Source organism: Pyrenophora tritici-repentis, chromosome 9, assembly GCF_003171515.1.
Source record: "Pyrenophora tritici-repentis strain M4 chromosome 9, whole genome shotgun sequence".
Classification (NCBI taxonomy): Eukaryota; Fungi; Ascomycota; class Dothideomycetes; order Pleosporales; family Pleosporaceae; genus Pyrenophora; species Pyrenophora tritici-repentis.
The window spans coordinates 569,904-584,443 of record NC_089398.1 but is presented as its reverse complement, the minus strand read 5'-3'; the positions used below and the strand labels follow the sequence as shown (position 1 = coordinate 584,443).

Genomic DNA, 14,540 nt, shown 5'->3' with positions numbered 1-14,540 from the left:
TCGATAAAGTTTGCCAAGGCGGCGGAACTCTCGGGGAGTCTCTACGGTGTCAGCGGAGCGGTGTGGTAACCTGCAGAAGGACTGCAGAACCGGCACAACGTACAGCCGAATAGGAGTAGGCGAGAGCGTAACGCCCAGTGCTAAGGAGGCACTTTCACCAAGGCGGTGAAGGGACATCGGAAGAGAGGGAAGGAACCTGTCTCAGAGAGGCAATCGGGAGTCCGGAAGCAGCGGATCTGTATTCAGAACAAGAGAAGAGGAATAACGTTTAGTGTCCAAGACACAGTCAGAGCAGGTCTCTTTTATCGAATAATATGCCGTCCGAGACGTCTTCAGCACAGAGCGAGGAGCCTGTGTCAATCCTAATGGCAGAGCCTGGACAACCTGCAGCCCGTGACTCTTATCGTCAGTACCTAGGCAAGCTAGAGCCTCACGATGTGCACGCGCCACGCTTTGATGGAGAGAACATTTCAGAGTTCTTAGACGAGTACGACTTCGAAGCTGATCGAGTGGGCTGGCCAGAGGAGCTTCGGAAGAAGCAGCTACCATACTTCTGCACACAAAAGTATAAGGCGTTTATCCGAAAGTTGCCAAGCTACTATGGGATAGAGAGCTACCAGGAGTACAAGGAGGAGCTTCGAGAGCTGTATGCGGGGCAGGATGAATTTCGGCAGAGAGGTACCCGAGCGTTCATCGAAAACTACGTGAAGGAGGTGCAGCGACGACAACCTGCGGTCCGAATTGTCGAATATTACCAGAACTTTGTGACCTACTTTGCAGCTGCGGAGAGCCGAGGACAAGTCGCAAAGCTTGAGAAAGGACACTTCTTCTTCCGGGGCCTGGCTATAGAGGACATGGAGCGAGTAATGCACCACATGCCGAAGGATGATCGGCCGCGTCTAGACGACGTCACCTCGTTCAAGATTGAGAAGATCTACCAGTTTGTCCGTGAGCACCAAGCGCAAGAGGAGGGGTTGAGTGCCCTATACTCTGACTACAGTTCGACAAGCCGGAGACTAGCCCGCCGCGATGCAGGAGTAGTAGAAGAGTCTATCCCGACATTCAAGAGACCTTCAGAAGCCCCTCGGCAGAGTGTTCCGGGGATCCTTCCAATTGCTGCTCAGCCCGACAAGGCAGCTGCTCCGAAAGTTGATCAGGCTGTGGAGGATCTAATCCAGCGTTTCCAAGGACTGTCGATGACTATAGAACAGTTCAACGAGATGGCTGAGGGCAATATTGGGATCCGAAGACTGTTCGCTAAGCCAGAGAATTACGCAGAGGCCTACAAGCAGCTTGTGCTAAGACCCCACCGGGTAAGCACGGAGATACTAGAACGCAATGACGGGAGCTTCAAGTCAATCTACCCACCAATAGTCAACCCGCAGGCAGGCGTACATTACGCAGGCAACCGAGAGCCGCAGCGTGCTCGCTGCAGGTGCTGTGGCAGAGAAGGGCACATTATCGCGAATTGTCCGGACCAGAACCTTCTGAAGAGTAATCGGTGGTGCCACACCCGGAGCGAGGAGCAACCGAATGGCTGGAAGCAAGTCCGGTACTACTTCGGACCCTACCCGACAGACATCTGGGGCATGTTCCCTGGCGGAGGCATTGCGCCGAAACCCTTTGGGAGTGAGGTTCTCGAGTGGCTACTTCAGTCTTTAAAGGAGCGTTTCAAGGTGACCGATGACCAACTAAAGCGGCCCATGCAAGAAGTTCTCCCAAATTGGTTCGACGCAGCAGGAAGGCCTATTAAGGTTGAAAAGACTGGTAACAGCGGCGAGAGCTACACAGTAGAGTCAAGCGAGGAAGCGGAGCTGATGGCGAGGCAAACGATGGCCCTTCGGTCAGCTGCGCAGTTCCTTGAAACCGTGTCTTGTAGAGTACTGCACCCCGAAGACGACTCGGAAGTCAACGCCATAGATGGGCGCACGAAGGCTGGTCGACTGGCGAAAGAACAGCGGGAGCGTGAAGCTCGCCTTGGTAAGAAGCCAGGCATGCCTCGGATGAAGAGCAGTCGGACCGCGAGCAGCTATGAAGACATGGACGTCGAAGAGGAGCCAGAGGTGCTAAGGCATAGAGCCCAAGTAGAGATCGACGACTCCCAGGTGCCTGAAACTCAGGTTCAACAACGTCTTGACACTCCGATAAGCAACGGGACGCGCGAGAGAGACAGTCGGAGCGCCACAGTGGACCACGATGTTATACCTGCACCAGCGCCTGTTCCGAAAGCCTCTCGAGCCTTCGCACCTGTGACCATACCGACGACCGAAGACCTTGCGGCGATGGCCCAGAACACAGCACCGACGGTACTTGCAAAGGCAATGTTAAACCAGGAAGTCCGCGGGATCCGGCAGCTCGATTTATTAGCGTCTCCCGAAGTAGCTGCGGCAGTGACCAAAGCACTCGAGGAAGCGCGTAGGCCGCGTGTGCACTTTCAGGTTGACGAAACGCGCTCAGGAGAGACAATGGAGATCCAACAAGCTAATAATAATAAATCTGATGACGAAAAAGCTGATAGTGATGAAGATGGTTCGATAGAAGAGGCAGTCCAGCGATTATATGACTGGGGTTCTGGAGATACTTGTGTGGTGGAGACTGAGAGCTCTCAACCGGAGGTTATTACGAAAGGTATTCTGACGCAGCTGTGTCCGAAGATGGATCGCAGCCGAAAAATTGACCGAGTGGGAGTCGGGGAAGCCAATGAGCTCCACGATTTCCAAAACTACGAGATTAGTGACGAGGAAGACGGCTACGTCGAAGCGCAATCGAGAATGCCCTCCGAAGCGCGACTAAAGGGCGAGTTACAGCAGCAGCGGTATTCGGTGAAAGGACAGTTGCCGACATGCTGGGTGTCTCTCCACGGTGGTATGGGTCGAGCGCTTATTGACACGGGCTCGCAGCTGAACGTTATGCGGCTTTCGACAGCGAGAGCGCTGAATGTCTACATTACTGAGCTAGATCAGTCGGGTCTGCCTCCCGAATTGCAGCAGGGCATGATAACCGCCGATGGAGGGATGGACCCCTTTGTAGGCACAGCTTATTCGGTTCCAATTGCAGTTGGAGGGATTATAGTGCCAACGCACTTTCGGATTGTGAGACGTTTACGGAGAGCAATTCTTCTTGGGACACCATGGTGCGCAACGGCGCGTCTCCAGATACAGTTCGACACTGTTGGTCGGACACTTTGCTACATCAAGTCGATGGACGGTCGGCGTGAAGTTTCTTTTATAGGGTGTGACCCAGCGCCTACAGCCAACGCGGCGTCGATTGAGCATCAGGGAAAAGGATAGCGAGCGCGCTTACTGGGGAAGTGTGCTCGGCGGAGGAGTATTGCCCAGAACTTATACCGAGTGACATGCGGGTAGCGCGCTGGTTTGCGCGCATGCCTGAGTACAGATGGTTGTTCGGGGAAGAGCTGGACCGCCGGGAAGGGGGAAAGTCGGGGCAGGTGTTGTCAGCGGAGGAGCAGAGGTCCTTCGAGGAGATAGTAAGGCAGCAGTTTCGTCTGTCGCGTGACAGGTTATCGGGGGAAGTAAATACCCTGTACAAGAGAGTCGCCGATAAAGTAAAGCCTGTGGACATACCGAGAGAAGACGCACCGATGGATCTCGGGCGTAAGGACTGGAAGGAGCGCGCAATAGCTCGTCAAGCCGCTCGAATAGCACTCAGAGGACCGGACATTAGCCCATTTGATCACCTTTTCTATGTCCGTACAGCAACGTTTCCGAGAGGGCATCGGTTAAACCCGGAGCGTCTTCGAAAGATGAATATTGGCGAAGATCTCCGTCCGAATGAGGTTCACTTAATCCAACAGCTTATGTTCCAGCGAGAGGATGCGCTGGCGTGGGAGTTTCAGCACATGTCGCAAATCCACGAAGATGTACAGCCTCCGTACAAGATTCGGACTATTCCGCACACCGCGTGGCAAGAGAAGAACTTTCCGTTACCAAAGAAGCTTGTGCCGATTGTGAACGCGATGGTGGACGTACGGGCAGAACGAGGGACATTCGAGCATGGCGACGGGTAGTACCGCAATAAGTACTTTCTTGTTCCGAAGATTGAGCGACCAGTTAAACCAGAGGACTTTCGGTTCATTAACAATGCTGTACGATACAACGCCGTGACTTTAAGGGACGCCTATATCCCGCCATCTGCTGATGAGTTCTCGGAGAGGTTCGCAAACAGGAGGACTTACGCTCTGTTTGATCTGTTTTCGGGTTATGACCAGATACCATTGCACACGTCTAGTAGGGACATGACAGCCTTTCAGACGCCAAACGGACTATACCGACAGTGCACGCTCCCGATGGGCGCGACAAACTCTGTGGCGGTCTTTGTTCGGGCGGTGATGAAGATCCTCCACGATCACCTTCCGGAGACAGCGCCTTTTGTAGATGACATTGTAGTGGCAGGGCCTCGAGACGACTACGGAGGAGAGGAAGCTTTCGATGGTGTGCGTCGGTTTGTTCTCGAACATGCTTTGCAGATGGATAAGGTCCTTACGGACATCGCTCGGGCCGAGGCCACAGTCTCAGGAAAGAAGTCGTGGTGGGGAGTTCCCCGAATGGCTATTGTAGGGTATGAAGTTGACAAGAACGGTCGCCATCCTGCGAAGGATAAGGTCCGAAAGATCCTTGAGTGGCCGGAGTGCCGAACCGTAAAAGAGGTCCGACAGTTTGTTGGCATCGTTGTCTACTATCGGCAATGGATCTTTTGTTTCTCGCTGAAAGCAGAGCCGCTCTTCGTGCTCCTTCGAAAGGACGCTAGGTGGATTTGGGGAGACGAGCAGAGGCATGCGATGAAGATTCTGAAGGAAGCGATTACCTCTCCGCCAGCGCTTGTGGCGATTAACTATCGGGGCGGTCTTTTGATTGTCGGCGTGGACGCCTCAGTTCGCGGGGCAGGGGCTCACTTGGAGCAAGTTGGTCCGGATGGCCGTCGCCACACAATAAGGTTTGAAAGCACGCTGTGGTCCGAAGCAGAGTCGAAGCTCCACTCCACAAAGCTCGAGTGTAAAGCGCTTGTTTGGGCGCTGAAGGTCTTTCAGGTCCACCTTTATGGACACCCCTTCCGAGTGGAAACAGACGCAAAGGTGCTAATTGCGCAGCTCAATCGGTCGTCTCCAGATTTGCCAGGCTCTGTGATGAATAGGTGGCTTGCGACTATCCTTCAGTGGGAATTCGAGATTGTCCACGTGCCAGGAAAGAAGAATGTTATCCCCGATGCTCTATCGAGGTATCCGCAGCCTGAGGGGTGGACGCCGCCAAAGGAAGACGAGGATGACCTAGAGCCGTTTATCGATCGGGTGCTAAACAGGTATGAGGAGATAAATTTAGTTATGGCTACTGAAGAGACGATTGGGAAGCTGCTCACAGAGGAGTACGATGAGAAGTCGGAGGAGATTGCGGTGTTCCTGCGGACGTTGAAGAGACCAGATGGGCTTCGGGGTCAAGAACGGCGAAAGTGGACAAAGAATGCGGCGCGCTTCTTCGTGCGAGACCGACACCTGTTTAGGAAAGCTACCAAGGCTATGCCAGTCCGCCGAGTGGTAGACGGAGAAGACCTACAGGCAGCGTTAATCCAGGAAATCCACGAGCGGTTAGGCCATAAAGGGATCCAGACGACGTTCGGAGCTGTATGTCAGCGGTATTGGTGGGACGGCATGTACAGACAGGTAGCGAAGCAGCTCGGGCCTTGCAAGGTCTGCCAGACGATGAGAGGCACTCGGAAAGAAGCAGAGCTTAACTCGACATACTCTCGGGCAATGTGGTCTTGGTGGACAGTCGACATTACGCACATGCCGAGGGTACGCGGCAGGACCTACCTGCTAGTTGCAAGAGAGTATCTTTCGGGCTGGCCAGAGACTCGTGCGCTCTCGACAGCAAGTTCCGATTCAGTTGCGAAGTTTATCTTTGAAGAGATCTGCTGTCGTTGGGGTGTGCCCGAAAGGATTTCGGTAGACGGCGGAACCGAGAACAAGTCAGTAGTCCAGTCGCTGGCTACGCTCTTTGGTATTCACCGGGTTCAAGCCTCCGCGTATAACTCGCGCGCGCAAGGGCTTATCGAAAGAGGTCATCAAGGCTTTATCCATGGGCTGGCAAAGATGCCGGGCTTGTGGATAGACAACTTGTCAGCAATAACGTGGGCCGAGAGAGTGTCGCTACGAAGACCGCTCGGGTTCTCACCTGCGCAGTTGGTGCTTGGTCAAAATCCGGTCCTTCCGATTGAACTTGTAGTGCCAACGTGGCAAAGCCTACCGTGGAGCGAAGTTCGGAGCCATGCCGATCTTCTTGCGGTGAGAGCTACGCAGCTGCAATTCCGCAGAGAGAACCTGGAAGAAGCAGTCCAACGTACGAGAAGACTTCGGAGAGAAGCTGTGGAGAGCCGCAACGCTAAGAAGGACGTGCCGAAGCCCTTTCAAGTAGGAGACCTAGTTTTAGTTTGGGACGCGATTAAGTCCATCGACAAGAGCTCGGATAGGAAGCTCGATGACAGGTGGAGAGGTCCATACAGAGTTCGGGAGGCGCAGGCAGATAAAGGGTACTACCGGCTAGAGGATCTAAATGAGGTTGCTTTTCCGAATACAACTCGGGCTGATCGCCTAAAGAAATTCGAAGAACTGCCGGAGGAGCTAGAAGATAGCCTGCTGCGAGGGCGCTTGCGGTTGTATCCCGAGACCGAGAGATTGCCAATGGCAAGGCCTACGGCGCCAAGACAAAGGCAAGCGACGCCAAGAGCTGACCAGACAAGAGATGTTCAGGCTGGGGAGGACCGCGAAGGAGAGCAAGACAGGCGAACGATAGTCGGAGGGATAAACCGAGGAAATATCGTGGAAGGTTCAAGAAGGGGAGGGCAAAGCCGGCGCCTCCGGATAGCGCGCGGGACAGCGACACAGAGTAAGGGAGACAGAAGAGGCTGGGGAGGTTAGCATCACCGAGCAGCTATTGGGGAAGAAGAGAGGCGATCGCTGCCGTGGTTGTAAGGTGAGAGAGCAGTTGAAGGCAGCGGTGGGCTTGCGGAGGGACTTTCAACAAGAACCTCTGGCCTGGACTAGTTAAGAGCGCTTCGGAGGTGGAGGAGCAAACGCGAGTGTTTGTCAGGAAGGCAGCATGGTTGCAGGTTGCGGCAGGCATCGCGAGACAGTCGGAGGAGTCGTCGAAAGCGGGTCGGATAGTTTTGAGAGGCATTCGGCAGCTTGAGGGGACCAAGCTGGAGGCTGGGGAGGAAAATGTGGTGTAGTAGCTTGTCACGTGTTCGGCGTTAGGTAATCGGCGCTAGGGTTGAGTATTTTAGGACGACTCCGCGTAGAGGAGCTCGACAGTTATCGTACACCATTCTTAATACTACCGTTTATTGTTCGGATACCTTCTTGTTCTCTACTCTCTACCGATTGCGGGTCGGCAGCCTCTCTTCTGACTATTGAGGCTATCCCTCTACCACAGTAGCCAGTTGAAGCGTAGCGACAGTCAGATTGAACGGATGGAGGAAGTTTTGGGTGATATTCAGTTCATGGCTAGGAAGACATGCGAGGAACAGGGAGCAGATGACTCGAGGAAGAGAATGAAGTTCACTTAATTCAAACAGGATTAGTTAATGTGAATAGGTATAATATACGTATATTATATCAATAACTTTGTTTTTAGAGTATATATAACTAATAAAAGATGTAAAGATTAGAACTATAGTAAGCGCTCCTTTCTACGCATATTACTTTTTATATTAAGAGGTGCTAAAAAGAAAAAATATCTTGAAAAAAACCGCGAAAAAAAGATTCAAGAGGATGTTCGCTAGTGTCGTCTCGTGGTCACCCACCTAGATATGAATCCACGAATCACCTACTTGGACTCCGTTTGACGGGCTTCCTCCTAGGGCTCTTGTTGTATGCTCTTTTTGTTTGATGGGAGTTTGTAGCACTAACTGGAATAAGTACATTGCTCACTGCGTCGCTCGTATGTTCGTCTGGTGCTTACGAGACTGCCTTTAATGGTTGCGACGTCACCCTGCCAAGTTTCATGATTGGCTTTACCCCGACATAGTATACAGTCGCTAAGCTGTCACTACAGCGCGTCACCTCATACTCTTTCAAGCTTGTAAGGCGCACGCTATCTGTCACCAATCCCCTTCTCGGCTATGCTTCCGGAAGCTGCAGAAATCTTCAAGTTGTACGAAAGGTCTCACCATGTACACCGTCTCCGAGCGCCCGAGCGGACACATTGTTGGTAGTCTCCAGCGGACGGACTCTGTCGCATTTCCGGCAGTATGAATGCAATATTAAGAGCACCAGGAAAGTACAACCTTGACTTATGGAAGATGACCAGCCAACAAAAGACAGTGTTCTATAGATGGAGTCTCAAGAACAGCTTTCGCTCTTCCCACGCAGTGAGCAGCTGAGGACAGAACGCGCAAGGAACACACAGGCAAGAAACTGCTTCTTAGCCTCTCTTCTCCTATCGGCCCACCGTGTAGCCTCATGCCTCACAACCGGTGCATTGTCATTGTAAGGTAGCTTCAGGTCCTCGCAGCCTCAACACCCACCAGCATGCAAACCCACCTTACAAGGCACCCCCGCGCAACCTCTCACAAGGCATTCAGCCTCTTTCCGACGCAGCTAATTCCCGTAGGTAGCGCATGTTAATACTAGCATCAACGATCTGTCGTTGCATCAACGCAGGTGCACCCGCCGCATCCTTGTGGGGCCACAGACTTGCATGCCATGGTTCCCATGCCTTGTGCACTCGACGACATCCGGACAGTTTCCACGTGAATGAAACATCGCCAGGTCTTCCGATGCGCGAAATAGTGACATCTAGATCTTGGACGTGCAGAAAAGAGGGTGAATACGTACCTAGGCGGTAACAAGCATCTTCATGGGGAGTGCGACATAGCTGCACTCAGGCACCCAACGATGACTCAGCACTCAGCAGGCTCGATGCGAACGGCGTCGATACAAGTCCATGATACATTGTCCCCTCTTTTCTAACACCGTGAGACAAAAGCGCATCTTCCCTCTTTTGGCTGGGATATATATGTGGTGAGAATGGCATCTGCCACGGTACTTGTCAAGTAGCAAGGCTTTTATGATCTAATGTCTTTTATGCTGATAGTCATATGCGAGGTAGCAGACACAATGGCTTTTCCCATTGTCACATGGTGGATTATGTTGTATCCTCACAGGCAACATTATCTTGACAGAAAAAGGACCCGAACATGCTCATAATATCCCAAAAAAATCAATTGAAACTTGTTGACTCATATCTTTTATTGTTGCAGCAGCCATTTTGACATTGAGAATTATACCGTGGACTTTTGTAAGCCACGAAAAAACACGTGTTTACTCAGCTCTTCAACTCCATATAATACATCCCATGTTATCTCCAAACTTTATCCCACGAGGTGAGCGCCAGATGCCTGTGACCGATCTTCAATTCCTATTCCCATTCTCCATATCGCCCACCCTTCCCTCAAGCCCTCGCCTTCCCATAACCATGCCCCCTCTTGACCTCATCAGCAAGGACTAATCCATCAACTCCCTCCTCGAAGCGCTCCAGCTCCTCCAACTTCGCCTCACACTCCCTTTTCTTCTCCTTGAACTCGCGCAACAGCACCGCGACCGTCGGACTGAACCCCTCCAACGCTTCAAGCAGCGCGAGCGTCGTTCCCAGTGTACGAAGATGCGCATTCGTTGCGTCGTTAGCCTCATCAATGGATGCGTAGATGATCTCGCGATCTGAAACGGCAGAGGCATCGATGCTGGGGGATTGTGCTGCAATCACTGTGATGATAGATGCCGTGTCCGAGGTAGTAGATACAGGGCGCAGAGGCGATGTATCAGGTGTACTGTTCTCAGAACTAGACTCTTCTGTGATCTCGGGGAGGACTTCAACAAAGCGCTTCTCGGGGGAAATAGACCGTCGTGGGATGGGTGGCAAAGCTTTAGAAACTTCGGCGGCGGGAGCTGGCTTTTCGGGCGCGCTGAGAAGAGGGACACCTGTCTCGGACCTGTTTCTCGCGTGCCGGCCATGCTTGAACATGTGGCGAAGTAGGCTTCCGTGTGGCATGGTATTGGATGTGTTTGAGTTGAGATCGGGTGGCTGCAGATCGATATGAGAAACGAAAGGTGCCCGTTATTGACCCTGTTGTAGACGAGCGGGTATTGGGTTCAGAGCATAAGGAATTTTCTTCTAGGTGCTTCGTGTGTTGGGAGTAGCAGAATTCGAGGTGACGCGCGATCCGCTACTACGGTTGCAGACACACCGCATTGGGAGCATGTTGGTAAACAAAAGCTTTTCTCGCGCCCACTTTCGCGAAACATCACGCAGAATCTGTTCGACCACGTTATAAGAACCTCTTCAATTACCTTCAAGAACCTCGCCCATCTCCCGCAAGCACCCCGTCGTTTGCCATACCATGACCTCGAACAACACATACGACCGCTCGCGTGACCCGCGCCTAATGCACCAGCCTAGCAACGTCGATATGAAAGACATCCCACCCACAGACACTTCCAGGGAAGAGGCAGCTATGGCGTCGTCTCCATCGTCTCTATCGTTAGTATGACAGCCTATTTGAAGAAAACATCACCAAGGTGTCCGAAGTAACATCGAGCCTGCTGCTTCTGGAATGATGCCGGAAGATCCCGCGGCCCAGCTGTTGGCGCACATTGCGCAGCTCCAGACAGATAAGGTCGAATTGCACAAGGCCACAGTGATGGCCAAGGAGACCAGTAATGCATACCAATACTTCTACGATACCAACCTCGCACTCGCCAACTACCAATTGTTATACGCCAAGGGCATTCAAGAGAAGAACGAGCTCGTGAAAGAGAACACAAACAAGGAAAAGGCACAGCTAGCCTTGTATGAGCAGATCGCCGGACGCGCACCAGGTCAGCGACATGACCAACAAAGCCGATGAGATGGAGAAGAGAAATTTCGAACTATAAGAACGCATTTTGCAGCTGGAGAAAGAAAAGGCTTCGATGCAACGCCAAGTCGACGAGATGGAGGCAGTGAGAGAGCAGAGGTCGGCGGGACGACATGTTGGCGATGGCAGGACACGGCGAGAGTCGAATACGCCACGCTACGAGAACCAGAGAAGCAGGTATGATGACGGCCGCGATGCGCGTAGCCGCCCTGGACGAAGCGGGCCTGCCTTTGATGTCCGCTTTGACTCTTCCAGGCAGCCGCCGACCGGCCCTAGGGCTGAGAGACGCTGAGGCAAAGGTGAACTTGGAGAACACGAGATTGGTGGCAAGCTGAGTGCGGAGGAGAGAGGAGGTTTGACAGCGACAAGAGATTGGTAGAGTACGGAGAGAGAAGTTAGAGCTAGGCGGGGCGCCCACATGTCGGGATGCCGAAACTCGGGGAAGCGGAAAAGAGGCTTGTAGATAAGCAGGCCATGCTGAGCTGTCATAGCACACCATGCGAGTGTCAGCTCCATCACGCACGAATAGAAAACGTATAACAACACCCTCAGTGCCCCGTCGCTTACTTACTTCCGGTTCCATCAAGTCGCGCGTCCTTCCTCATGTCAGACTTGCGGAACCGATACAACCGGCTTTTCTCCATCGGGTTGACGTACGATTTTCGTGGGCTATGCGGACAATAACCCCCGATGTGAGCTAGACGAGGTGGAGACCGCGTGTAAAGTTGCCTTCCGCTTATACCCTACCCTGGTATCTTATAACGACGACGCCCAAAACTCACTTATTGGATTGGGACCACTTCCATCTTTCTACGCCCCGGGAGAGAGCCAGCTGGTTCCTTCGGCATGGTGTGTGGTATGATTATGCGCAAACACATCATCTGCTCATATTTGCTTCTTGGTCGTTGAGATGGTCCGTGGGGCATCGTCGATGGTTCCGTAAGGAGACGGCGTGGGGTTGACGACGTTGACCCGAGCAACATCAGTTCGGACGGCCCAAGTGCCGAGATGACAGCCACAAAATGTAACTTTTGTTTGCCAATGTGACAGGCGGCATCGTCAGCATCGTCATTTCGAAACCATGTGTACGGGAGTTAAAGTTTACGAAGATCACTACCTTGAAGAGAGTAGTCACTAAAAGCGAAACCGCCAAGATCAGTATCCCAGCGACGTCGTGGGCGCAGCTGCGACGGCTAGTGGCATCGAAGGCTTTGTTTTTGGAAGCTACCATGATGACTCGCGTAGATCGACAGCCACCGAGGGCGGACCAATTCGATGCGACTTCTCATGCGTACACTTTCGTTTAAACGATCTAGATGCGAGCGGGAGGAAAGGAGGTTACAAGGGGTATGACTAAAGAGGGTATTGAGAAGCGCGATGAGAGTGAGGCGTGGCGATCCACGTGGGATGGTTCATTGAGCAGTGAGTAAGTTATTTGAAGAGGTCCACTTCACCAGGTACTCGGAGAAATTCAATGTACCATCACGTGGGAGATCCAAACATTCGGGCCGTTGATCGTCTCGGTCCTTGTTCCCCGACATTAAGTTCCAGAAAGCGAGAGCTAGCAGTGTGGTGATAGCAGCACACACCACTCTCATAGGCCATCAGGCGATGGAGAAAGATAGACGAAGCCACAATAAAGCCGTGTTGCTGGTTCGGGGTCTCCGTGCCGCGACCGTTCGTGCGATACGCTTACTTTTTGTCAGCATTCTGGGATGAATCATAAGCATCGACCACCCTTGATTCTTACATACCCTACTGTAACAACTGCGCCATACCGTTTATCCCTTCAAGACATACGATAGTTGTCAGATTCTGTACTCCCGACATTAGCGCAGTGTAGAGTTGCGTATAAACTCATCGGATCCTTAACCCGCACCCTCCCGGCACTCATAACTGTTCAAACCACAATGGCAGAAGCGCAGAGCAAAAGAATCGTTGTGGTGAGTCGATCATGATCCGATATACACCTCAAAGCTAACTCTACTTGGTAGGGCGGTGGTTCGATTGCCGGGCTCATGCATGCCCTGGTACTCAAGTCTCATGGCTACAACGTTGATGTCCTTGAAGTACGTTCCAAGGAGCAGCTTCAGGCTCAAGCTGCTGGCCTGAGTCTCTGGCCAAACGCCCAGAAGGTCCTCACGACATACATACCGGAGGTTGAGCTTAATGATGTCGTCTTCCGCAACCCTTCTTTCCCGATCTTCGATAATAAGGGTGAAATGGTAGTGGAGGTACCATGCACGGAAGATGTACGCACATCATGCTGGGCTGGCATACACCGCCTGCTCTGGACGGCGTGCGAGAATAGAAAAGAGGGGCACGGACTCGTAACCATGCGTTGCGGGACCACGGTCAGTGGGCTGACAGAGAATGACGACCACCTCACTGTGGCATACAAAGGCGAGGACGGAACTGAAGATACGATCCCTGCCGATCTCGTCATCGCTGCCGATGGTGCACGATCCTACTTCCGCAGTCTGGTACTTCCGGACGTCAAGCCAGAATATGTCGGCTACGTGGCCTGGAGAGCGAGCATCAAGGTAGCCGATGCGCCCGAGCAATTACTTTGCGCCATTGAGGGCAAAATGCCGATATGCATGCTTGACGGTAGCTATGTCATGGTGTATGTTTGATCCATCCTTGATTGGAAGTATACTGACGTAAAGAAGCTACCTGTCGCCTGGGAAGTCTGGGAACATGAATCCAGAGGAAAGAGTCATTGAGTGGTGTTGGTACGATCCGTGCGACGCGTCGACCCCGGTGTTTTCCGAATACATGACCGATGTGCACAACATCCGACACAACGTCACTGTACCTTCACATCTGCTTCGATCCGAGGTCTGGGCAGCGCAGCTCAGACGCAGAGACTCAAGTCTGACACCAATGTGGAGACAAGTCTTCCATCAGTCTGATATGCCGCTTCTCACGGCCATCCGTTCTTTCGACAACACCAAGAGTTCCTTCTTCGATGGGAAACTCTTGCTGGTGGGTGAGGCTTTCCTCCAGCTTCGGCCCCATCTAGGAGCAAGCTCCGACATTGCAGGAATCTCGGCCATGAATTTTCCGCATGTGCTCAACGGGGAAATTAGCATAGAAGAGTGGGAGAAGAGAGTGGCGGAACATGCGATGGAGAAGGCGATTGGCAGTAGAGCCATGGGCATGTTCGGAATGACAGGGCAGTGGCCGGAGCCTCAACCACTCACAGCTGCACCGGAGGTATCGCAAGAGATATTGTGTTGATTCTGGAAACAGCAATATGAGGACCTGTTTTGAAATCAGTATGAAGCCAGTAAACGAAGGGGGGGGATACGTGGACCGCTGTTCCGGGGGCTGGATACGACATGGGTACTCGGTCATAATATGGTTTGGCTCTATAACGTGCTCTTTTGTCTTTCTTGTATCTTCTTTTCTCGTCATTACTTAGCCATCTTTTCTCGCTAGCTTTTCGCAATATACCATTATATAGCTGCTCTGCGATGCATACAAGTTCGCCGCAAGCACCCGTGTTTCCATGTCACGACTAGTATTTAAATGTGGCAGGCGTGTAGCTTGCTTGATCTCTGTGTAATCTGATGTTTCTTTGGGACTCTTCGTCGTTTTTCGTAACAGAAAGC

General features: G+C 52.4%; 6 protein-coding genes across 6 annotated transcripts; 5 read left to right on the top strand and 1 right to left on the bottom strand.

Moving 5' to 3' along the window:
* Positions 1-314: 314 nt before the first annotated feature.
* On the top strand, positions 315-3,290 carry PtrM4_145820 (uncharacterized protein; the record flags this gene model as incomplete). The annotated part of the gene is made up of 1 exon (XM_066109835.1): positions 315-3,290. The coding sequence occupies one exon, from the start codon at positions 315-317 to the stop codon at positions 3,288-3,290; it is 2,976 nt and encodes a 991-aa protein (XP_065959818.1).
* Positions 3,291-3,601: 311 nt separating this feature from the next.
* Positions 3,602-4,027, top strand: PtrM4_145810 (uncharacterized protein; the record flags this gene model as incomplete). Its single annotated transcript, XM_066109834.1, has 1 exon — positions 3,602-4,027. The coding sequence occupies one exon, from the start codon at positions 3,602-3,604 to the stop codon at positions 4,025-4,027; it is 426 nt and encodes a 141-aa protein (XP_065959817.1).
* Positions 4,028-4,306: 279 nt separating this feature from the next.
* Positions 4,307-6,042, top strand: PtrM4_145800 (uncharacterized protein; the record flags this gene model as incomplete). The annotated part of the gene is made up of 2 exons (XM_066109833.1): positions 4,307-5,979; positions 6,030-6,042. 2 exons carry the CDS (start codon positions 4,307-4,309, stop codon positions 6,040-6,042), a joined length of 1,686 nt encoding a protein of 561 aa, XP_065959816.1.
* A 3,419-nt stretch (positions 6,043-9,461) lies between these two features.
* Positions 9,462-10,058, bottom strand: PtrM4_145790 (uncharacterized protein; the record flags this gene model as incomplete). Its single annotated transcript, XM_001938923.1, has 1 exon — positions 9,462-10,058. The coding sequence occupies one exon, from the start codon at positions 10,056-10,058 to the stop codon at positions 9,462-9,464; it is 597 nt and encodes a 198-aa protein (XP_001938958.1).
* A 349-nt stretch (positions 10,059-10,407) lies between these two features.
* On the top strand, positions 10,408-10,914 carry PtrM4_145780 (uncharacterized protein; the record flags this gene model as incomplete). The annotated part of the gene is made up of 2 exons (XM_001938924.1): positions 10,408-10,547; positions 10,596-10,914. 2 exons carry the CDS (start codon positions 10,408-10,410, stop codon positions 10,912-10,914), a joined length of 459 nt encoding a protein of 152 aa, XP_001938959.1.
* A 1,919-nt stretch (positions 10,915-12,833) lies between these two features.
* PtrM4_145770 (UbiH, 2-polyprenyl-6-methoxyphenol hydroxylase and related FAD-dependent oxidoreductase) lies at positions 12,834-14,166 on the top strand (the record flags this gene model as incomplete). Its single annotated transcript, XM_066109832.1, has 3 exons — positions 12,834-12,866; positions 12,918-13,549; positions 13,596-14,166. 3 exons carry the CDS (start codon positions 12,834-12,836, stop codon positions 14,164-14,166), a joined length of 1,236 nt encoding a protein of 411 aa, XP_065959815.1.
* Between the last annotated feature and the right edge of the window lie 374 nt (positions 14,167-14,540).